At 42.9% G+C, this 25,186-nt stretch overlaps 1 protein-coding gene across 3 annotated transcripts in view; it reads right to left on the bottom strand.

The window, feature by feature from the left end:
- LOC106568079 (seizure protein 6) overlaps positions 1 to 25,186 on the bottom strand; it is a 265,552-nt gene that overhangs the window by 61,225 nt on the left and 179,141 nt on the right. For all 3 annotated transcript variants that reach the window (XM_045692343.1, XM_045692342.1, XM_014138090.2), the window contains exon 4: positions 7,203 to 7,398. In XM_045692343.1, the coding sequence (XP_045548299.1) occupies positions 7,203 to 7,398 (196 nt within the window). The remainder of the gene's footprint in view (positions 1 to 7,202; positions 7,399 to 25,186) is intronic.

Genomic DNA, 25,186 nt, shown 5'->3' with positions numbered 1-25,186 from the left:
TTAGTTAATTTTCTTTCCAATCTCCTTTGCATTAGCGAAGCCTCTCCTGTAGCCTGTCAACTGTCTGTCTATCCCTGTTCTCTCCTCTCTGCACAGGCCACACAAACGCTTCACACCGCATGGCCGCTGCCACTCTAACCTGGTGGTCCCAGCGCGCACGACCCACGTGGAGTTCCAGGTCTCCGGCAGCCTCTGGAACTGCCGGTCTGCGGCCAACAAGGCAGAGTTCATCTCAGCCTATGCTACCCTCCAGTCCCTCGACTTCTTGGCGCTGACGGAAACATGGATTACCACAGAAAACACTGCTACTCCTACTACTCTCTCCTCGTCTGACCACGTGTTCTCGCATACCCAGAGAGCATCTGGTCAGCGGGGTGGCGGGACTGGAATCCTCATCTCTCCCAAGTGGACATTCTCTCTTTCTCCCCTGACCCATCTGACCCATCTCCTCCTTTGAATTCCATGCTGTCACAATCACTAGCCCATTCAAGCTTAACATCCTTATCATTTATCGCCCTCCAGGTTCCCTTGGAGAGTTCATCAATGAGCTTGACGCCTTGATAAGTTCCTTTCCTGAGGATGGCTCACCCCTCACAATTCTGGGTGACGTTAATCTCCCTACGTCTACCTTTGACTCATTTCTCTCTGCCTCCTTCTTTCCACTCCTCTCCTCTTTTGGCCTCACCCTCTCACCGTCCCCCCCTACTCACAAGGCAGGCAATACTAGATGCTGTTCTTCTACCAATCTCACTGCAACTCCCCTCCAAGTCTCCGACCACTACCTTGTATCCTTTTCCCTCTCGCTCTCCTCCAACACTACTCACTCTGCCCCTACTCAGATGGTATTGCGCCGTCGCAACCTTCACTCTCTCTCTCCTGCTACTCTCTCCTCTTCCATCCTATCATCTCTTCCCTCTGCTCAATCCTTCTCCAACCAATCTCCTGATTCTGCCTCCTCAACCCTCCTCTCCTCCCTTTCTGCATCCTTTGACTCTCTATGTCCCCTATCCTCCCGGCCGGCTCGGTCCTCCCCTCCTGCTCCGTGGCTTGACGACTCATTGCGAGCTCACAGAACAGGGCTCCGGGCAGCCGAGCGGAAACGGAGGAAAACTAGCCTCCCTGCGGACCTGGCATCTTTTCACTCCCTCCTCTCCACATTTTCTTCCTCTGTTTCTGCTGCTAAAGCCACTTTCTACCACTCTAAATTCCAAGCATCTGCCTCTAACCCTAGGAAGCTCTTTGCCACCTTCTCCTCCCTCCTGAATCCTCCTCCCCCTCCCCCCCTCCTCCCTCTCTGCGGATGACTTTGTCAACCATTATGAAAAGAAGGTTGACGACATCCGATCCTCGTTTGTTAAGTCAAACGACACCGCTGGTCCTGCACACATTGCCCTACCCTATGCTTTGACCTCTTTCTCCCCTCTCTCCAGATGAAATCTTGCGACTTGTGACGGCCGGCCGCCCAACAACCTGCCCGCTTGACCCTATCCCCTCCTCTCTTCTCCAGACCATTTCCGGAGACTTTCTCCCTTACCTCACCTTGCTCATCAACTCATCCTTGACCGCTGGCTACGTCCCTTCCGTCTTCAAGAGAGCGAGAGTTGCACCCCTTCTCAAAAAACCTATACTCGATCCCTCCGATGTCAACAACTACAGACCAGTATCCCTTCTTTCTTTCCTCTCCAAAACTCTTGAGCGTGCCGTCCTTGGCCAGCTCTCTTGCTATCTCTCTCAGAATGACCTTCTTGATCCAAATCAGTCAGGTTTCAAGACTGGTCATTCAACTGAGACTGCTCTTCTCTGTGTCACGGAGGCTCTCCGCACTGCTAAAGCTAACTCTCTCACCTCTGCTCTCATCCTTCTAGACCTATCTGCTGCCTTTGATACTGTGAACCATCAGATCCTGCTCTCCACCCTCTCCGAGTTGGGCTCTCCGAGCGGCTCACTCTTGGATTGCGTCCTACCTGACAGGTCGCTCCTACCAGGTGGCATGGCGAGAATCCGTCTCCGCACCACGTGCTCTCACCACTGGTGTCCCCCAGGGCTCAGTTCTAGGCCCTCTCCTATTCTCGCTATACACCAAGTCACTTGGCTCTGTCATATCCTCACATGGTCTCTCCTATCATTGCTATGCAGACGACACACAATTAATCTTCTCCTTTCCCCCTTCTGATAACCAGGTGGCAAATCGCATCTCTACATGTCTGGCAAACATATCAGTGTGGATGACGGATCACCACCTCAAGCTGAACCTCGGCAAGATGGAGCTGCTCTTCCTCCCGGGGAAGGACTGCCCGTTCCATGATCTCGCCATCACGGTTGACAACTCCATTGTGTCCTCCTCCCAGAGTGCTAAGAGCCTTGGCGTGACCCTGGACAACACCCTGTCGTTCTCCGCTAACATCAAGGCGGTGACCCGATCCTGTAGGTTCATGCTCTACAACATTCGCAGAGTACGACCCTGCCTCACACAGGAAGCGGCGCAGGTCCTAATCCAGGCACTTGTCATCTCCCGTCTGGATTACTGCAACTCGCTGTTGGCGGGGCTCCCTGCCTGTGCCATTAAACCCCTACAACTCATCCAGAACGCCGCAGCCCGTCTGGTGTTCAACCTTCCCAAGTTCTCTCATGCCACCCCGCTCCTCCGCACACTCCACTGGCTTCCAGTTGAAGCTCGCATCTGCTACAAGACCATGGTGCTTGCCTACGGAGCTGTGAGGGGAACGGCACCTTCAGGCTCGATCAGTCCCTACACCCAAAGAAGGGCACTGCGTTCATCCACCTCTGGCCTGCTCGCCTCCCTACCTCTGCGGAAGCACAGTTCCCGCTCAGCCCAGTCAAAACTGTTCGCTGCTCTGGCACCCCAATGGTGGAAAAAGCTCCCTCACGACGCCAGGACAGCGGAGTCAATCACCACCTTCCGGAGACACCTGAAACCCCACCTCTTTAAGGAATACCTGGGATAGGATGGAGTAATCCTTCTAACCCCCCCCCCCATCCCCCCCAAAAAGATATAGATGTACTATTGTAAAGTGGTTGTTCCACTGGATATCATAAGGTGAATGCACCAATTTGTAAGTCGCTCTGGATAAGAGCGTCTGCTAAATGACGTAAATGTAAATGTTTGTAAACCTCACTGGTTTTAATAGGTTCATGTTGCATAGGCTTATGCTTTTGAAGTCATGTTTAAAAAAACATTTGAGCAGTAATTTTTGGCTTGCTTTCAGACTCAGAAAGTGCTCTTGACTGGTCCTTGGGCTCAGGCAAATAACATCTAGTTAGCCGTTTGTCATATGAATGATATACAGTATGAATGATACTGCTGTCTTGATTTGAAAATGGCTGATTTTCTGTCAGGAGTCTTGTCTGTTTACAGTGCTAATGTCACACCCTGATCTGGTTCACCTGTCCTTGTGATTGTCTCCACCCCCTCCAGGTGTCACTTATTATCCCCGGTGTATATATCCCTGTGTTTCCTGTCTCTCTGTGCCAGTTTGTCTTGTTTGCCAAGTCAACCAGCGGTTTTCCTTGCTCCTATTTTTCCCAGTCTCTGTTTGTTTCTAGTCCTCCTGATTTCGACCCTTGCCTGTTCTGACTCTGTACCCGCCTGCCTGACCAGTCTGCCTGTTCTAACGACCAGCTTGCCTATCCCCTTGTACTGTTTTTGGACTCGGATCTGGTTTCTGACCCCTGCCTGGCCTGACCTTGAGACTGTCTATTGTCTGGTACTGTTCGGACTCTGACCTGGTTTATGAACTCTCACCTGTTCCTGACCTGCCTTTGCTTACTCCCTTTGTTATAATAAATATCAGAGCTCTACCATCTGTCTCCTGTGTCTGCATTAGGGTCTCACCTTATAACTAAAGTCTTTGAGGTGTGAATTGGGTTGCCAGTTTGTTGTAATGGTTTCATTACTATTGTAATGGATATGTACTACAACAGATCATTGCTGTTTACTGTATAAAGAAATCCTCAAGAGCCTATTGATGCACCCGTGCGTCAATCTAAGTAACATAATATAAAAATCGTCATCAAAATCCATCAGTTTAAGCTAGAGATATCAATCCACCGCATACAGTATGCCTACGTTGGCCTTCCGCTTCTGCTGTGGAAGGTGGCCGAGCTACAGCAATGTTTGTCAGACCAATATTCTCACAAAAACATCTGTAACGTCCGAATGGTTTGGCCTACAAACCACTCTATGGAAAGGGAGGAGTCTCAGGGACACAATGTTCTCTGTTTTGCTCTACGACCCCCACAAGTGTCCCAGGACTCGTCTGAAGGTAACCCATACAAACCAATGGAAGTATGGAGGTGTCAACAAAAATAAGTGGTTAAATAAAAAAATAAAAAAATATAATATTTCCTGAGCTTTCTTATATATCCTAGATATAGGACAAACACTTCGAAACTTTATTCCTTATGATACATTTTTGGGCAGTTTTTTTTGTTGCCATTTATGTGTGTTATTCAATGCGTTTCTATGGGCTATAGGAGTAAAGGCCAAATTCAATATTTATCCCCTCAAACAATTATACCTAAAGGGGTCCTAAAAGTCTATATCAAATAGCTAAATGAACCATGGTATGAACATCTTAAAACAATTCCATATGTTAGCTTAGTACAACCCCCCCAACAGCTTACACTTTTTTAAGAGACAAAGTGAGAGAGACAGAGAGGGAGTTTGAGGGGCAAGGGGTGACATTATATTCAACAGGCACATCAGAGGCATGTTAAAACGCATTCTTCTTCTATAAGTCTGTCATATTTTATTAGTTTCCAGAGACAAAAGATTTTGGCTTAATGTTGTGTTGTTTTTTCCCCCTTCTCCTGGTGATGTCACATCAAAGGCTACGGTGTGATGAGGAACAATGGTCCCGACAGCCCTCTGCTATCTGACAGCTCTGTAAATGTCTATTAGCACAATACTTATGCCATGTAATTATACCCCTGAAATGACAGCCCTTGTGTTTTTTCAGGCTAACATGAGCAAGCTGTGTTTACTAGTGATGAGAGCTATCAGCATAAAGAGCTAGGCAGCTTAACCAAATGCTTCTGGAAGGATTTATCCTCTGTACCTCGAACTTTACTACACTTTACTGTAGGCTCAGCCCTAATATATGTCCTCTTTGTCACCTGGAGTTGCATGGCAAATTGTCCAGGAACAAAGGACAATGCCAAAGGACTAGTCAGTCATTCCCCCTCTGAGGGAGCAAAATGTATCTCACTGTTACAGTATCCAGAGCAATGAATATTGAATATGATTGAATCATACTATAGTATCCATGTTTTGTATCTATCTGAAACTTGTTCATGGAGGATAACTCTGATGCTATCTATATGGATGTTTTATCTCTGTGGTATTTGTACAGGGTGAACTCTGAATTACTCCATTATGCAAAGGCTTTTTATTGTCCTCTCAGGAATTCTGTCTTATTTAAATATCTACTGTAACCCTCATCCTCAACGTACAACACCCGTTCTGCCAGTTACATTCTGTTGAAGGTCCCCAAAGCACACACATCCCTGGGTCGCTCCTCTTTTCAGTTCGCTGCAGCTAGCGACTGGAACGAGCTGCAACAAACATTCAAACTGGACAGTTTGATCTCAATCTCTTAATTCAAAGACACAATCATGGGCATTCTTACTGACAGTTGTGGCTGCTTTGCATGATGTATTGTTGTCTCTACCTTCTTGCCCTTTGTGCTGTTGTCTGTTCCCAATAATGTTTGTACCATGTTTTGTGCTGCTACCATGTTGTGTTTCTACCATGCTGTGTTGTCATGTGTTGCTGCCTTGCTATGTTGTTGTCTTAGGTCTCTCTTTATGTAGTGTTGTGTTGTCTGTTGTCGTGATGTGTGTTTTGTCCTATATATATATACACATACTTTTTTTTATTTTTATCCCAGACCCCGTCCTGGCAGGAGGCCTTTTGCCTTTTGGTAGGCCATCATTGTAAATAAGAAGTTGTTCTTAACTGACTTGCCTAGTTAAATATAGGTTAAATAAAATAACATTATTTACACTGGTCTCATCCCCCACACAAGCCTTTAAATGCTGTGACACCCTGTGGAGATTGGGTCTTGGGTGGTCAAGTTACACTGTAAAATTGGTATCGTTTGATTGGTCAAAGGTGGTTGGTCTTGGGTTGATGTCAGATGTTATAAATGGAATTAAATGCCTTTGTTCTCTCTCTTATCCTGTATCCAGTCCATGGAGGAAGGTTGTATGATCAATTCTCATTTCTTAGGCTTCTAGGCCACTGGCTTAGTAAGCATCTGTTTGTTCATGCTTTGTATTGTAAGTTAACCTTAGGATCTACTGTTTATGCTTGAAATTATGCCTTGCAATGATTGTTAATGCTCGTAACTTAAGCTTTATGCCTTGTATGTGAATCCATTCATTGTACAATGTTAATTAAACATTACATTACATTTAAGTCATTTAGCAGACGCTCTTATCCAGAGCGACTTACAAATTGGTGCATTCACCTTATGATATCCAGCGGAACAACCACTTTACAATAGTGCATCTAAATCTTTTAAGGGGGGGGGGGGGGGTAGAAGGATTACTTTATCCTATCCTAGGTATTCCTTAAAGAGGTGGGGTTTCAGGTGTCTCCGGAAGGTGGTGACTGACTCCGCTGTCCTGGCGTCGTGAGGGAGCTTGTTCCACCATTGGGTGCCAGAGCAGCGAACAGTTTTGACTGGACTGCACGGGAACTGTGCTTCCTCAGAGGTAGGGGGGCCAGCAGGCCAGAGGTGGATGAACGCAGTGCCCTTGTTTGGGTGTAGGGCCTGATCAGAGCCTGAAGGTATGGAGGTGCCGTTCCCTTCACAGCTCCGTAGGCAATCATTAAACATCATTAAACATCTGCCTTTGATATAGACAATTCTCAGATCAATTTTTGCTTGCCAATGTCAATTCATTGAATAATATTTGTATATTTTAATTATATTTATGGAGTCAGATAAACATTTTAATAGACTAATTTATTATTCTCATTACAAATCAAATGTGATGTATATTCACATATCAAATATTAATGCCCTCTACATTGCCACATTATTTTAGATACAATTTTATTGTGCATTGGGTGTACAGCAGGTGTAAATAAAAAAGGAGTAATTGATAGGGAGGAGACCTGTGTGAGCGTTGAGTCATAGTGTGTGTGGTCGTGTGGTTCTGTGTTGTGACCTCACCTTGATAACGCAGCAGCAGCAGGGAGCCAGAGCGAGGCTGCTGGTCACTGCGGTAAAGGATGGAGATTTGATTGCTCCAGCTGCGCACCACCAGACCCCTCATCAGGATTGTCTCATTGGCCAGGATGGACAGCTCTCGTCCCCCCATATCTTCTACCGTCACCACCTCCCCCTCTGACAGGCTCACGTTCAGCACCTGCAAACAAACACAAACACACCACCAGTCAGTCAGATGTTGCATTTGGTCACAATTAGGGATGTTTCCAAACTGCCTGATGATGTTGGGAAAAGTGTCTGTTTCGTTGCTTCAGAAGCTACAGCTGTCGACAGTCCACGAGACAAACGACTTAATGCTCATTACCACACAGCATAATGGGACACTGCATGACAGGTTCATGTCCAGCTTGAGATGTAGTTGAGGTTTAGTACAATACAGCATCAGAAATACTGTCACCTACAGTACCAGTCAAAAGTTTGGACACAACTACTCATTCAAGGGTTTTTTACATTGTAGAATAATAGTGAAGACATCAAAACTATGAAATTACACATATGGAATCATGTAGTAACCAAAAGAAAAGTGTCAAATAAATCAAGATATATTTTATATTCTTCAAAGTAGCCACCCTTTGCCATAATGAAAGATTTGCACACTCTTGGCATTCTCTCAACCAGCTTCTCTCAACCATGCTTTTCCAACAGTCTTGAAGGAGTTCCCACATATTATGCTGAGCACTTGTTGGCTGCTTTTCCTTCACTCTGCCGTCCAACTCACCTCAACCACCTCAATTGGGTTGAGGTCAGGTGATTGTGGAGGCCAGCTCATCTGCTGCAGCACTCCATCACTCTCCTTGGTCAAATAGTCCTTACACAGCCTGGAGGTGTGTTTGGGTCATTTTCCTGTTGAAAACAAATGATAGTTCGACTAAGCACAAACCAGATGGGATGGCATATCGCTGCAGAAGGCTGTGCTAGCCATGCTGGTTAAGTATGTCTTGAATTCTAAATAAATCATAGACAGTGTTACCAGAAAAGCACCCCCACACCATCACACCTCCTCCATGCTTCACAGTGGGAACCACACATGTGGAGATCATCCGTTCACCTACTCTGCATCTCACAAAGACATGGCGGTTGGAACCAAAAATCTCACATTTGAGCTCATCTGACCAAAGGAAAGATTTCTACCAGTCTAATGTCCATTGCTCGTGTTTCTTGGCCCAAGCAAGTCTCTTCTTATTATTGTTGTCCTTTAGTAGTGGTTTCTTTGCAGCAATTCGACCATGAAGGCCTGATTCACGCAGTCTCCTCTGAACAGTTGATGCTGAGATGTGTCTGTTACTTGAACTCTGTGAAGCATTTATTTGGGCTGCAATTTCTGAGGTTGGTAACTCTAATGAACTTATCATGTGCAGCAGAGGTAACTCTGGGTCTTCCTTTCCTGTGGCGGTCCTCATGAGTGCCAGTTTCATCACCGCGCTTGATGGTTTTTGCGACTGCAAAAAAGTTGAGATTTTCCGGATTGACTGACCTTCATGTCTTAAAGTATTGATGGACTGTCATTTCTCTTTGCTTATTTGAGCTGTTCTTTCCATAATATGGACTTGGTCTTTTACCGAATAGGGCTACCCTGTGTATACCACCACTGCCTTGTCACAACACAACTGATTGGCTCAAACACATTAAGAAGGAAAGAAATTCCACAAATAAACTTTTAACAAGGCACACCTGTTACTACATGATTTCATATGTGTTATTTCATAGTTTTGATGTATTCACTATTATTCTACAATGTAGAAAATAGTAAAAATAAAAATTAAGAAAAACCCTGGAATGAGTAGGTGTCCAAACTTTTGACTGGTACTGTACATTCTCACCATTCCCCAGCCCACTACTGCTACGTTAGGACTGAGGGTCTGGCAAATTTGCCACACCATGATCCCCTCTCACTTTGTACGACACAGCAGGCAAATGTGCCCCAGACAACATCACACGACCCTGACAGGCCATTTGTATGGTCACAGCTCACATCAGACGTGATTTTAATGCAATTAACACCCCCATAATTCTTGTCTCATTTCCAACCAGAGCCAGTCTCTTAATGTTTACCTTAAAAAAATAGACCACTCGAGATATGCCGCCTCCTGTTCAATTTCCATTAATAAACTGGCAGCAGGATGTATTTTTATCAGGCCATTTTTTTTCTCCTGGACAGAGAATGTGATTTGGAAAGACAGCAGAGTTTGCTGGATCACATGGTTCATTACCCAGTATGGCTAGTAAAGGTTTACCCCCTTCAGTATTCAGGCCCTGTAACTGTAGTTAAAACCAGTGTGTTTCTTTTCTCCTGTTTTCTGTCAGCCTCTGTGACAGCTGTGTTTTATCTCTTGAACAGGCTGAAACAGCAGCTGCAGCTGAATGTACTGAAAGCCACTCCAGAGGATGCTCTATAGTTTTACCGGTTGAATAAAGTAGCAGTGGCATAATCCACATTTGGGGGAACATCTGCAGTTCCCAAAAATGTGATGTGTTATCTAGAGTGTAGCGGTGGGTAACAGATATGAAAGACAACCAGGGATCTGATAATCATCTTGAACAAATGCACCAGACTACATTAGATCTACAGGCCCTGTATCTAGCGTAAGAACCAGTGGTGTAAAGCACTTAAGTAAAAATACTTTAAAGTACTACTTATTTGGGGTATCTGCACTTTACTTTACTATTCATATTTTGACAACCTTTGCTTTTACTTCACTACATTCTTCAAGAAAATAATGTACTTTTAACTCTATACATTTTCCCTGACACCCAAAAGCACTTGTTACATTTTGCATGGCTAGCAGGACAGGAAAATGGTCCAAGTCACGCATTAATCAGAAAAACATCCCTGGCCATCCCTAATTGCCTCTGATCTGGCGGACTTACTAAACACAAATGCTTTGTTTGCAAATCATGTCTGAATGTTGGATTGTTCCCCTGACTATCCGTAAATTAAAAAAAGAAAAAAGAAAATGGTGCCGTTTGGTTTTTGTTAATATAGGGAATTTGAAATTATTTATACTTTTACTTCAGTATATTTTAGCAATTACATTTACTTTTGATACTCAAGTATATTTCAAATCAAATACTTTTAGACTTTAACTCAAGTAGTATTTTACTAGATGACTTTTACTTGAGTCATTCTATATTAAGGTATCTTGACTTTTACTGAAGTATGACTATTAGGTACTTTTTCAACCACTAGTAAGAACACAGACAGGATGACCTCCAGACCAGACCTTGCATGTGATGTTGTAGTGGGAGCTTGCTGTGGCCTTCTGATAGGCTGCTCTCCCAGGGGGAATGAGAGTGTCACTGAGGCAGACTGAGAGAGCCCAGAGTGTGACGCAGAGGAGCACCAGGCAAGACACTTGCACCAGAATGAATTTGGTCACACTGACTACCTGTCACTCGGTTGACGGGGTGCCAACAATGGGTGTGAGGGGTTCACTCCTGCTCTCAAAGACATAGCTCAAATGTGACTGTTACTCTGTCTCCCTCAGATATCATCCAAGACTGAGGTCAAACTCCCTTTGTTCTTACCATAATGCTACACAAAAATAAAGCTTTCCCAGGACATCAACGTTTTTATAAGCCTCATCTAGTTGATGCCCACAATCAAATACTGTAAACAGTTGAAGTCGGAAGTCTACATACACTTAGGTTGGAGTCAATAAAACTTGTTTTTCAACCACTCCACAAATTTCTTGTTAACAAACTATAGTTTTGGCAAGTCGGTTAGGACATCTACTTTGTGCATGACACAAGTAATTTTTCCAACAATTGTTTACAGACAGATTATTTCACTTATAATTGACAGTATCACAATTCCAGTGGGTCAGAAGTTTACATACACTGACTGTGGCTTTAAACAGCTTGGAAAATTCCAGAAAATGATGTCATGGCTTTAGAAGCTTCTGATCGGCTAATTGACATCATTTGAGTCAATTGGAGGTGTACCTGTAGATGTATTTCAAGGCCTACCTTCAAACTCAGTGCCTCTTTGCTTGACATCACGGGAAAATCAAAAGAAATCAGCTAAGACCTCAGAAAAAATTGTAGACCTCCACAAGTCTGGTTCATCCTTGGGAGCAATTTGCAAATGCCTGAAGGTACCACGTTCATCTGTACAAACAATAGTACGCAGGTATAAACACCATGGGACCACGCAGCCGTCATACTGCACAGAAAGGAGATGCGTTCTATCTCCTAGAGATGAATGTACTTTGCTGCGAAAAGTGCAAATCAGTCCCAGAACAACAGCAAAGGACCTTATGAAGATGCTGGAGGAAACAGGTACAAAAGTATCTATATCCACAGTAAAACATGTCCTGTGTCGACATGAACTGAAAGGCCGCTCAGCAAGAAAGCAGCCACTACTCCAAAACCCCCATAAAAAAGCCAGACTACGGTTTGCAACTGCACATGGGGACAAAGATCGTACTTTTGGAGAAATGTCCTCTGGTCTGATGAAAAAAAATAGAACTGTTTGGCCATAATGACCATTGTTATGTTGAGGAAAAAGGGGGAAGCTTGCAAGCCGAAGAACACCATCCCAACCGTGAAGCACGGGGGTGGCAGGATCATGTTGTGGGGCTGCTTTGCTACAGGAGGGACTGGTGCACTTCACAAGATAGATGGCATCATGAGGTAGGAAAATTATGTGGATATATTGGAGCAACATCTCAAGACATCAGTCAGGAAGTTAAAGCTTGGTCACAAATGGGTCTTCCAAATGTACAATGACCCCAAACATACTTTCAAAGTTGTGGCAAAATGGCTTAAGGACAACAAAGTCAAGGTATTGGAGTGGCCATCACAAAGCCCTGACCTCAATCCTATAGAAAATTTGTGGGCAGAACTGAAAAAGTGTGTGTGAGCAAGGAGGCCTACAAACCTGACTCAGTTACACCAGCTATGTCAGCAGAAATGGGCCAAAATTCAGCCAACTTATTGTGGGAAGCTTGTGGAAGGGTACCCGAAACATTTGACCCAAATTTAAAGGCAATGCTATCAAATACTAATTGAGTGTATGTAAACTTCTGACCCACTGGGAATGTGATGAAAGAAATAAAAGCTGAAATAAATAATTCTCTCTACTATTATTCTGACATTTCACATTCTTAAAATAAAGTGGTGATCCTAACTGACCTAAGACAGGGAATTTTTACTAGGATTAAATGTCAGGACATGTGAAACTGAGTTTAAATGTATTTGGCTAAGGTTTATGTAAACTTCCGACTTCAACTGTATACATATACTGACTATTTACGTAACCAAATTAATTTACATTGTGTTGACAATCACGCCTCTGGTATATATCCTTATGATTAAAAATAACACCAGACTTGATTAAGCCGTCACTATTCTATCCATTTATCCCCCAGAGCAGTTACAATGTGAAAAATAAATGCCATGTGATCTTCAAGTGTTTATTTCCATTCTCTCTCAAGGGCAATGACAAGGACAAAGCCTTGGGCCCTGTTCTTTCTCTCTGGGTTTCTATTGAGGACTGCATGCTTTGCAGAAGATTGAGGCTTGAATTGACATTTATGTATTGCTTGAATGACTTGTTGTGTGAAGTGTTGTTATTTGGTCTGTATTTGTCAGTGCAGAAAGTGCATCTTTCTGAAAGGTTTCATTGTTTTACAGGGGACAAAGGGACTGTTTTCCATCTATCTGGCAAGCAAGGCAGAATACAAAGTATTTAAGTCTCTCTCTCATATATTTGTTAAATCGATGAGAGATGGTTTACATTCCACCATGCCTCTGCCATGCAAGGTTCATACATATTTCAGTCAGCGTTCGCTCCACAAACATCAGACCGCCACTCAAGCTAAATGGCTTGCATTCTAGAATATTCTTCGACAGGACCCGGTGAGACGAAGAGATTACTTCACTGTTGGAACCTCCAAAGCTCCATCAATGACAGCTAAGGCATGATGCCGGTATCACGGTGGAATAAAATGGGAACGTTTTTAGAAGTAATTGACCAAACTCTAAATGGTCTGTACAGATACAGACACGTTTATTAATGTTATAGTTGTGCAATGTCCAGTGTCTTACTTCACAATTCATAAATATAATATTTACTACAAAATAAACAAAGTAAATGTTTACACTCTTGAGGTCTGTGAGTGTGGACATGTGTAATGTGATGGAAAACCGGAGACTCCAGGAGAAATCTTGCATTTAAAGATGAGGGCATAAAAATATCAGATTTGGGCGACATCCTGCCCACTCTCAAATAAGCTTCACCATAGGAACCTGAAATAATATCAGGAAAAGTCAAATTTAATAATCCCTTTCATCTGCAAGCCAAAGTAAGTCGTTTGTTTTCAGGCAAAGTTTGGAAAGTGGTGGTTTTGAAAAAGAATTATAATGAAAAATTTGTTGAATATTCTATAATTGTGTTGATAATCCTCATCTCTTCCTTGTTTATTGTGCTTTGATAATGTTCCTGCTATAGCTGTAATTTTGTTTCATTTCCACAAGGACATGGATCTACTGAGCTATGCATGCACCTTGAGAGACAAAGGGAGGGGAACAAAAAAAATGACATTGAAATTTAAAGCTCTCTATTTTTCAAAGTGTCCGGCGTCTATTTACTCAGAGCCAGGTCTTCAAACAGGGAGGAAAAGAGTGCTATGGAAGTGTGACAGTTGTGTGCAATTTGTGATGAAATACTGGACAATGTCAATGCTCTGAGGGATAGGTTATGTGAGGATGTGTACATACAGTACATATGAAAGGAGCATCCTGAACACATACAGTAATATATACAGTATATAGTAACAGAGGCTGGGATGTATGAGCGCTCACTAGTGATGGCTCTGAGGCTGTTCACATGGAAACAGGGGAGAGACTAGAGCATGGTATCCTGACCTGTGTTATCACTCTGTATACATAAACATGGCATCGTCCTGAGGGACAGGCAAGCAGCCAGCAGGAATTTGCACTGGAAGATAGTATGGGTCCTTGGGGGCCCTGTCATCCATCATCCATCCTGTGACCTGTCACTACAGCCAGGAACAGCTGTCCAGCCTCAATTATGAACCATTGTCCATGTCTGGAGACATCAGACCCTGTTATCTCTAGCAGCACTACAGCCAGGGGACCACAGGGAGCAGTTCTGAGATTATACACATACAGTACACTGCTACTACAGGAACATAATGAGACTAGTCCTGGCGTATACCCCTTAAGCTTTCAACAAAATGTATCCCATTGGGACAAGAGCCCAGGGTAGCTGGGTTCAAGTAAAGAACAACAGTGGCAGGCTTTTGGGTTTCTGTAGGTTTACACCAGGATGTGTTGTTCTATTTCCATTTTCAGGGTCCTGCTGAGAATAGGAGTTGCTGTTTTCTTTGTGTGTACTTAGTGATGGCAGCCCATGCATCTGTGATGGGCAGACAGGAGCTTGCAGGAAAATAAAACGTCAATATAATTCTTCAGAAATGCTAAAATGAGGCATCTGGCCTATTATTGAGAGGAAATAACTATAACTGGAGTCAAATTAGACTTCATTGGAAATAAGTGATGAGTGGGTGGTGGTGTGGAAATTGGCTTGGATGGTTTCCAGATGAGAGAGAGAGAGAGAGAGAGAGAGAGAAGGGGTAGAGGGGAGGGATGGAGAGAGGGAACAAATTGAGCCAGATAGAGGAAAGATAAATAAATAAATAGGGAGAGTGACAGAGAGAGTCTGAAAATAGGAAAGAAGGATATAGCAGAGAATAGGACAATGGAATACGTGTGGTTACAGAATTCTTGAGCCTCCATTATTTTGAAACCAAGGTAGGCTTTTCAATAACGCCTACACTCCAGTCCACTCCCACTAACAATCTACCAGGTGAAGTAGAGAGATCTCCCCTCAAAATACATTAGAAAATCTTGTAAATCTACATACCCACCAATATGTTTCACCAGTGAATTATAAAACAATCTCCATGCTTCCCTGACAGAGGACACACTGATTCTAGAAGCAACCACTTATTAAATGGAACACTAGCCTACATAGACAGCACAATATTTGAATGTTAGTTTTGTCATTTTAGCAGACACTCTTATCCAGAGCAACTTACAGTAGTGAGTGCATACATTTTCTTACTGGTCCCCCATGGGAATCAAACCCAGAACCCTGCTGTTGGAAGCACCATGCTCTATAAACGGAGCCACACAGGGCCACATGAGTGGGAATGAGTTGGGAACCTATAAACATGACTAGGTCTATGCAGGCTAGTCTGCAAACCAAACAAGAATTCATGGTAACATGTCCATCCTGTTCAGCTAGTAAACACAAATGTGTATTATGTTCCAAAGCAAATATGCAGGTAAAAGAATAAAAAAAATAAAGAATGCAATTCAAAGCAGTAACATGCTGAGCATATAATGCAATGTCCTGCCATCTGGGTATGTGCTCTTTTAGTTCCATTTCTTTTCAGTATTCCATTAAAATACTTCCAGAGCCCACATCCCATTTATGAGTGAATATGGCTGTGTGGAGGGTCATCTCTCATTGTCTCCTCAATCAAAATATTTTAATGAACAGACCGTGCGGCAAGGATAAAGTACCCCTTAAGAGACATTGGACGAATCATAGATTACAAAACAGGCAGGAGATAATGTCTGTTTGAAAAATACAATGTGGATGCAGACAACCAGCTGTGTCCCCATGTGTGTGTTTATACTTCATGGACGTAAAGTATGTACAGTATGTTGTTATATAAGAGTAAGTTCAAAGAAAAGAAAAACCAGCATACTGTTCTTGCTCAAATCCCTTATTTTGTTAAAGCTGATGTATCTGCCTCTTGGCCTTTGTCGAAGCTTCTAGACGTAATATTAGAGGGAAGAAATGTGTTTTCTGACTTTACAGTTTGCACATATAGCAAGCATGCTCGTATTGCTATGGTGTTATGGGTGGATCTGCGGATACTGTAGGTGTATTTGCATCAGTAAATATCAAATCAAATTGTATGGGTCCCATACACATATTTAGCAGATGTTATTGTGGGTGTAGCGAAATGCTTGTGTTCTTAGCTCCAACAGTGCAGTAATATCTAACAATTCACAACAATACACACATCTAAAGTAAAATAATGGAGTTAAGAAATATATAAATATTAGTACAAGCAATGTCGGAGTTGCATTGACTAAAATACAGTAGAATAGAATACAGTATATACATATGAAATGAGTAAAGCAGTATGTAAACATTATAAAAGTGACTAGGTGTTCCATTATTAAAGTGACCAGTGATTCCATGTCTATGTACATAGGGCAGCAGCTTCTAAGGTGCAGGGTTGAGTAACCGGGCGGTAGCCAGCTAGTGATGGCTATTTAACAGTCTGATGGCCTTGAGATAGAAGCTGTTTTTCAGTCTCTCGGTCCCAGCTTTGATGCACCTGTACTGACCTCGCCTTCTGGATGGTAGCGGGGTGAACAGGCCGTGGCTCGGGTGGTTGATGTTCTTGATGTATAGTATCAATGTGTCCATAGTCTGTGTTCATCACAGTTCTGTAAATTACAGTTACCAGGACCACCCCTATAAAAGTCCAATGTGTGACAGAATGGAAAGAGAGTTTGTTATCACAACGTGCAGACAGATAGGGAGTTGACATGCTATTGTAACTACAACCAGGAGAACACACTGATCTGCGGTCAGTTCAGCTATCTGACCGCTGCTTCAATAAAGCAGATAAAAGTGTTTTCTTTGAGGTATGGATAACAGACTACACATATCAAATAGAAAGAGGTGTTTACATACGTCTAGCTCTTATCAGTCTACATTTAAATGTCAAGAATCTTTCGTTAGAAATGCAATGCGATGCTTTTGACAGGAAAGGCTTAAAGATAGGAGAGCACCATTTGCCATATGTCTGTAGATAACTCAGCCCAAAATGTGACCGCAAAACATACAAATCAAGGTATAAAAATGACAGTGCTATCATTCATGGTGTATAAATAATTTTACAACCAAGTGAATGCATTATGGCTAAGATAACATTCACAGGAGGCTCTCTCCTTGCTAATTTTACTGTGGAAAACATCTGGTAGTGTGCTGCTATGAACATACAAAATGTATCTGAGGAGCCATTGGCTTGTGCAGTTTGGGCTTCTATGTAATCTAAATGGATGAGGCCTGACATCCACATGAATGCAGGTCTTCAGCTGCAGAAAAAAACTCATTATATTCACCAACAATAGGTTTGTTATCAAAATGCTAAAACTACTTGGTTTCTGCAGATACTGTGTTTCTGCCTGAAGATGACTGCTATATAGTACATTTTTACATTTTACATTTTAGTCATTTAGCAGACGCTCTTATCCAGAGCGACTTACAGTAGTGAATGCATACATTTCATACATTTTTTCCCTGTGCTGGCCCCCCGTGGGAATCGAACCCACAACCCTGGCGTTGCAAACACCATGCTCTACCAACTGAGCTACAGGGAAGGCCAATATAGTGATAATTTAGTGCATTCTGACAGTCTGGGTTGGGTGGTCTGCTCATTGCAAGGTTTCTAAATGGCAGATTTATATAGTGACTCGGCCTGGTGCCACTCAATCTTTATTATTGTGAGTATCTCAGACAATGCCAAAAAATAGAGGCATAAGTACGAGTGGAGGCTATATTGACACTACCACCCACACAGACAATACAATCAAACTATGATCATTGTCTGCTTTCTTATCTAAGTTGAACATTCACCTCTTCCTTATCAACACAATCCATTCCCTTTTACCTGCATTCATAAAAACAGGTCTCAAACAATGGCTGGATGATCAGCAAAACACTGGAAGGCAGATAATTAGACTGTGAAGACCAGAGCCAGTGTTGTGTCTATTAAACACTAGTCTGCATTGCAGTCAATAGCAGAAACCCTGGATGATAGCAACATGCCCATTGTTATTGAGTTTACAGGTGGTACATGGAATTGGTGAAGTTCGAAATGGACTAAGTAATGAACCCCAGGATTAGTGAGCTGTTGACATTGCACTCATTGATGAATTAACTGAATTTACACTTGATGTCATGCCCAACATTAAGCATCCTCTTAAGGCTATGTTGTCTCCCTGAGGCAGACTTTTTCAGCAGGAATGACTGAGGTTAAAGAAACAACCTCTGCATATCTTAAAAAACTCTTATGAAATATGGTTATGAGACATATTAGATTTCTGCTATATTAGCAATTGACTTCTGCTTCCTGAGGTGCCGCTCAGGCACGGACATTTCCGTTTTAATATTTGTGGCGGGGTGCAGTTTTGCATAGATTTGAATACATGCATTGGTGATATCTCTGCTTATTTCCCTGCATGTGCCTCTCCTCGCTCATCATGCCTCATGATGTCCTTGCAGAGCTGACAGAGATGGAGAGGACAGAGTATTCTCACAGACACTTTTTCTTTTTTATGATGGCTAGCTAGGTTAGAGGTGAAATTAGTGTCACCAGAAAGAATTCCTCTGGGGAGGGGACAGCCTGATGAAAACTCATTTCAGCCCAGGCCTGACACCTTAAAAAGCTCATTAGGACCAGACAACCCTCCTTTATGTCCTGCCACCCTGCCCCCAGGCTCAATGCACGGGATGAAAGGTTCTCCTCAACTCATCTCAAGTTCATTAAAGCAACTACGGCTTTCAGAGCCTCCATTACAGAAGTTGGCTTCATTCCTCGTTTCACAGTCAGTGTAGCCTGCTCTACTGTTCGGTGGGTTGGGGGTGGGGGACTAGGGCTGGAGGGAGAACAACTATCCCCATCGTTGTGAAACGTGTCCATACATTATTCACTACCTCCTTCACTGGTCAGTGCGGCCAACCAAAGAAAGTCCGTAGGCTGTAACTGTGGCTCCTTTTAGGAATGTGATCTTGGTTTACTAAAGAGGTATCGATGATGTATAATTGCAAATGCAGGAGTTCCTAGATTGTTTGTTCGATAAAAGGCTTAACTCTTTGACATGTAAGATCACATATTTGTGATCATTGTTGATTTGTCCCAGCAGCGAACTATCGCAAATTTGTGATTGGAACAGTAGCAACGGAACGTATGATGCAACATATATGTCTAAACAGCATTGTCTGAAAAGCATCTAAACAATGTTTTGTACTGATGGGAAATAAAGGTCTTCACAACTTTATTCCTCAATTTGACCTTTTATTGCAAAAGATAAATGTGAACGTCATCATCCAAACATCACATAGAAGACATTCACAGCCAAACTCATTCCATAAACCAGTCTAAATAACTGGCTGCGCTGGCAAAAAAACAGAACATAAGTTAGCGACCTAACAGCTAGACTTGTTTACAATGTACCACATATCTGGTGAGCACAAGGGAGAAATGTAATATTGTTTAGAAAAGAGATGCGTGTCAGCTAAGCTAACAGCAGCTAAATTCTTTATGACGGCAGCCATGTTTGTTTATGTTTGATAAGAGAAAACTCCTTAATCCAAGAATGCCATTCACTAGAAGACACAAATAAACAAAGTCAAAGATGGCTGCGCCCATTATATGAAAAATATGAACTTCGTTTGGCCACTTTTCAGCATATTACAAATCTTCTATGTATTTGTTAAAGTGTATACAGGAACCGGAGCACATGACTTCATTGACCGCTTTTGCCAAATCACAAAGCAAGTACAATGTTATCACCTCACAGATCATCACCCCAAATACAAGCCTACTGCCTAGCCTAACCGTAGCGCAAAAGCTAAACAGGGATGAAACCATTTTAGAGGGGTTAATTTCATTTGTGGGGGGTTTTTAAGTCCATGGGGGATATACATGGCAGAAGGTGTCGTGGGGGATATGATGCAGGAAATATTACTATGATATATATTTATCAATAAATGGTGGGCAAACACAGGACAAGTTTGTATGCTAAATAAATATAAAACCCCTGGAAAGGGGGGTCTGAGCTGTCAACCCTGAGGTAGCATAGTTACAATTTGATGCACATTCAAAACAACTGGAAACTCAGAAATCTTACACTGTATTCAAGGAAAAAAAACGAGCTCTGACTGGGAAAAATCTTTTTGAATGGTCATCCAACTCGGAATTCAAACTAGGGAACTCGGGCTTCTTTATAGAGCTCCGACATTCCGACCTGAATATCACTGACATCATGATTTGACCGTATTTTTCAGAGTTCCCAGTTGTCTTTAAAGCACCATAAGTCACTCGAGTGAACTATCCATTCACCTCGTTTTATAACATCTTTGGTCTGACAGACACTTACATGAATGCATTGTATGAGGTCAACAAACATGGCACCACACATAGCTGGCAAATAGCTTAGAATTAGCTCACCATAATCAGCACAACATTCAAAAAAGTATTTTACACACGTGTCAATTACAATCTATGCAAGAATCGGAACGCATGATTTGTCACCAAACGTGAATAAAACAGTAAATACATTATTCTCCATACATACATACTGTTTTACCTCATTTTTGCCAGCACCTCACCTGTGCAACTAGAGGCGACAAAACTCTTGATGACCTTTGCTCCACACACAGAAACCCACACAAGGCCCTCCCTTTGGCAAATTTGACCATAACGCTACCCTCCTGATTCCTGCTTACAAGCAAAAACTCAAACAGGAAGAACCAGTGATGTGCTCAATTTGGAAGTGCTCAGATGAAGCGGATGCTAATCTACTGGACTGTTTCGCTAGCACAGACTGGAATATGTTCCGGGATTCTCGTAGGATGTGCTTGCAAACTATCACGGATTACCAAGGGAAACCCAGCCACGAGCTGCCCAGTGATACAAGCCTACCAGCTGAGCAAGCAACACTGCACGAGAGCACCAGCTGTTCTGGAACACTGTGATGTCGCTCTCTGTAGCTGATGTGAGTAAGAGCTTTAAACAGGTTAACATTCACAAGGACGCGGGGCCAGAATGGATCAGCTTTCAAGTGTCTTCACTGACATTTTCTCCCTGACCCTGTCTGTAATACCTACATGTTTTAAGCATACCACAATAGTCTCTGTGCCCAAGAACGCCAAGGTAAACTCTATAAATGACTTTCGCCCATAGCACTCACATCTGTTGCCGTGAAATGCTTTGAAAGGCTGGTCATGGCTCACATCAACAACATCATCCCAGACACCCTGACCCACGCAAATTCAAATATCGCCCCAACAGATGATGCAATCTCTTTTGCACTACACACTGCCCTCTCCCACCTGGAAAAGAGGAACACCTATGTGAGAATGTTGTTCATTGACTATAGCTCAGCGTTCAACACCATAGTGCCCTCCAAGCTCAACACTAAGCTTAGGATCCTAGGACTGAACAAGTCACTTTGCAACTGGATCCTGGACTTCCTCACGGGCATCCCCCCAGGTGGTGAGGGCAGGCAACAACACATCCACCATGCTGACCCTCAACACGGGGGGCCCTCAGGGGTGTGTGCTTTGTCCATTCCTGTTCTCCTACGGCTGTGTGGCCACACACAACTCCAATACCATCATACGTTTGCTGACGAGGTAGCCTATAGGAAGGAGGTCAGAGACCTGGCAGTGTGGTGCCAGGATGACAACCTTTCTCTCAATGTCAGCAAGACAAAGGAGCTGATCATGGACTACAGGAAAAGGAGGCCGACCACACCCCCATCCACAACAACAATTGATGGGGCTGTAGTGGAGAGGGTTGAGAGCTTCAAGTTCCTCTGTGTCCACATCACTAAGGAATTAACATGGTCCACACACACCAACACAGTCATGAAGAAAGCACAACAACACCTCTTCCCCCTCAGCAGGCTGTGTAACAGATCCTCAAAAAGTTACACAGCGGCACCATTGAGAGCATCTTGACTGGCTGCATCACCGCTTGGTGTGGCAACTGCTTGGCACCCGACAGCAAGGCGCTACAAAGGGTAGTGCGTACAGCCCAGTACATCACTGGGACCGAGCTCTATACCAGGTGGTGTCAGAATTGTCAAAGACTCCAGCCACCCAAGTCATAGAGTGCTACCGCACGGCAAGCAGTACCGATGCACCAATTTTGGAACCAACAGGACCATGAACAGCTTCTACCCCCAAGTCATAAGACCGCTAAATAGTTAACCAAATAGCTTCCAGAACTATCTGCATAGACTCCCCTTTGCACTAACTCTTTTGACTAATCACATATGCTGCTGCTACTGTTTATTATCAATCCTCTTGCCTAGTTACTGTATCCTTACCTCTATGTACAGTGCCTTCGGCAAGTATTCAGACCCTTTGACTTATTCCACATTTTGTTACATTACAGCCTTGTTCTAAATATTATTTTTTTCTCAGAAATCTACACACAATATCAAAGCAAAAACTGTTAAAAAAAAAGAAATACCTTATTTACATAAGTATTCAGACCCTTTGCTATGAGCCTCGAAATTGAGCTCAGGTGTATCCTGTTTCAATTGATCATCCTTGAAATGTTTCTACAACTTCCTTGGAGTCCACCTGTGGTAAATTCAATTGATTGGACATGATTTGGAAAGGCACACGCCTGTCTATATAAGGTCCCAGGATTGGATTGTGTCAAGGCACAGATCTAGGGAAGGGTACCAAAAAATGTCTGCAGCATTGAAGGTCCCCAAGAACACAAGGACCTAAAACACACCTCCAGGCTGTGTAAGGGCTATTTGTCCAAGAAGGAGAGTGATGGAGTGCTACATCAGATGACCTGGCTCCCACAATCACCCGACCTCAACCAAATTGAGATGGTTTGGGATGAGTTGGACTGCAGAGTGAAGGAAAAGCAGCCAACAAGTGCTCAGCATAATATGTGGATACTCCTTCAAGACTATTGGAAAAGCATTCCTCATGAAGCTGGTCGAGAGAATGCCAAGTGTGCAAGAATCTAAAATATATTTTGATTTGTCTAATACTTTTTTGGTTACTACATGATTCCATATGTGTTATTTCATAGTTTTGATGTATTCACTATTATTCTGCAATGTAGAAAATAGAAAAATAAAGAGAAACACTTGAAAGAGTTGGTGTGTCCAAACTTTTGACTGGTACTGTACATCTATTACCTTTTACCCCTGCACATCGACTTGGTACTGGTACACCATGTATATAGCCAAGCTATCGTTACTCATTGTGTATTTATTCCATTTATTACCTTTCTACAACAACAAAAAAATTCTCTCTGCATTGATGGGAAAGGCCCATAAGAAAACATTTAACTGTTGTTTACAAAGCATGTGACAAATAAAAGGTATTTGATTTGATTTGAATGTCCCTTCAGCTGGAGTCTTGGTGTAATGTATTGCCTGTCTCCACCATTGATTTGTTAGCTGAATAAGGAGGCGTACATCACTGACAAACACATAGAAATGTCCCTCTTCATCTTGCCATGGTTTGTCAGGATCAATGCTAAATGCATTTAGCTTCCTTTGTCAGAAACAGTGGAATTAAAATGAAAGTGCCGGAATCGATAGAGCAATTCTCTCTGCATGGGAAAGAAGCTGCGTGTCAGCTGTTGGCGATGTTTATTAACATGACTATTGATCGGAGTCAGAGGATCAGGGTCCCAGAGGCACCATCAAACAGCAGTTGTTAACCCTTGAGTCAGTGTGAGTTGTAAACACTTCTCTATGTCACATCCAACTAATAGATCAACCAATTGTTGGCAGCCATCACATTTTCCAACAAAATAAAGAGCGAAGACTTGACATTTTAGTCTTAGAAAATATAGATAGCATTGTTTTAATATTCTATATATGCTTAATTAAGCTCCACCGAAGGAAACATTCTGAAGTCAGTATCAGTATGTTATTCAAATAACAATAAATAAACATATATCCATATATATCCACACTTGATATAATATAATGCCATTCAGACAACTATTCAGCTTTGAATAGCTCAACCCAGTTTTCTCACTGTTGTATCTGGGACCTTCATTTTAATTGGTCCCTGTTTCCCAATAATATATCCCTGGGTGTTTGTCAAATCAGACCAGGAAATTGATTGAAGTAAGCAGGAGAAATAAAGAGAGGAGAGAAAAAGATAGGGGAGAGAAAGAGGGGGAATAGAGAGAGGGAGAAAGTGAGAAATATAGAAATAGACAGAAGAAGTAGGAGAGTGAAGAGGAGTGTGAGAAGGAGAAAGAGAGAGGGAGCAGGGGAGGGGTGGAAAGATAGCTGTGCGGTGCTGGAGAGTGGGACTAATCGCAGTGTGATAGTGAGATGATATCAGTGTACCTTGACCTCAGAAGCAGCCGGTGTAACAAATCCCTCTCTACTTTCTGCTTTGAATGATGCTGCCTCCAACCTCATGGAAAATGGAATCCTCTCCAAACCATGCATTGTGGCTCCAGTAGAAATTTACCACATCCAGTTTCCCTGCTGAAAAGCTTCAAGGATTCTCTGCTTCATTCCCCTCAAAAACCTTTATGCTATCTCTCTCTTTCTCTCCTTCACTCTAATCCTCTCTCCGTTCTGTCCATTCGGTCTCTGTATAATCAGAACGGGGCACAGGAGGTGGCCCGTCTGAAGAGAGATTAGAGAGTCTATAGGAGTGTGTAACAGGAAGGTCCAGATGGTAACCCCTAGAGAAGGGGCCAGGTAGATGAATGGGCATGGAAACAGAATGTATCAGAGAGAGCCAGGTGGCCTGGAGAGAGCTGATAGGCAACAGACAGGCATTATTTGATCGGAAACACTCCTTTACGGACTTGAAATAGTTCAGATGCTCTGGCCAACTCTGGAAACTCTGCACCTGTCCCCTTTATTATGAGGTGACTTGGAGAGGTGGAGAGGATCGAGATTTGGAAGTAATGAGTTTCAGTTTCCAGACTCAACCTATCTGCAGTTTTCTATTTGGATAATGCTGCATCCAACACGGTAACAAAATGTACTCAGTTATTGAGAGCTGGCTACTAAAAACTGATCTGTATGGTGAACGGTACCTCATCTCGTAGACAGATTTACAAGAACTCATAATGTAT

The sequence above is a fragment of the Salmo salar genome, chromosome ssa13, assembly GCF_905237065.1.
Source record: "Salmo salar chromosome ssa13, Ssal_v3.1, whole genome shotgun sequence".
Classification (NCBI taxonomy): domain Eukaryota; kingdom Metazoa; phylum Chordata; class Actinopteri; order Salmoniformes; family Salmonidae; genus Salmo; species Salmo salar.
This window is presented reverse-complemented; position numbering and strand designations above follow the sequence as displayed.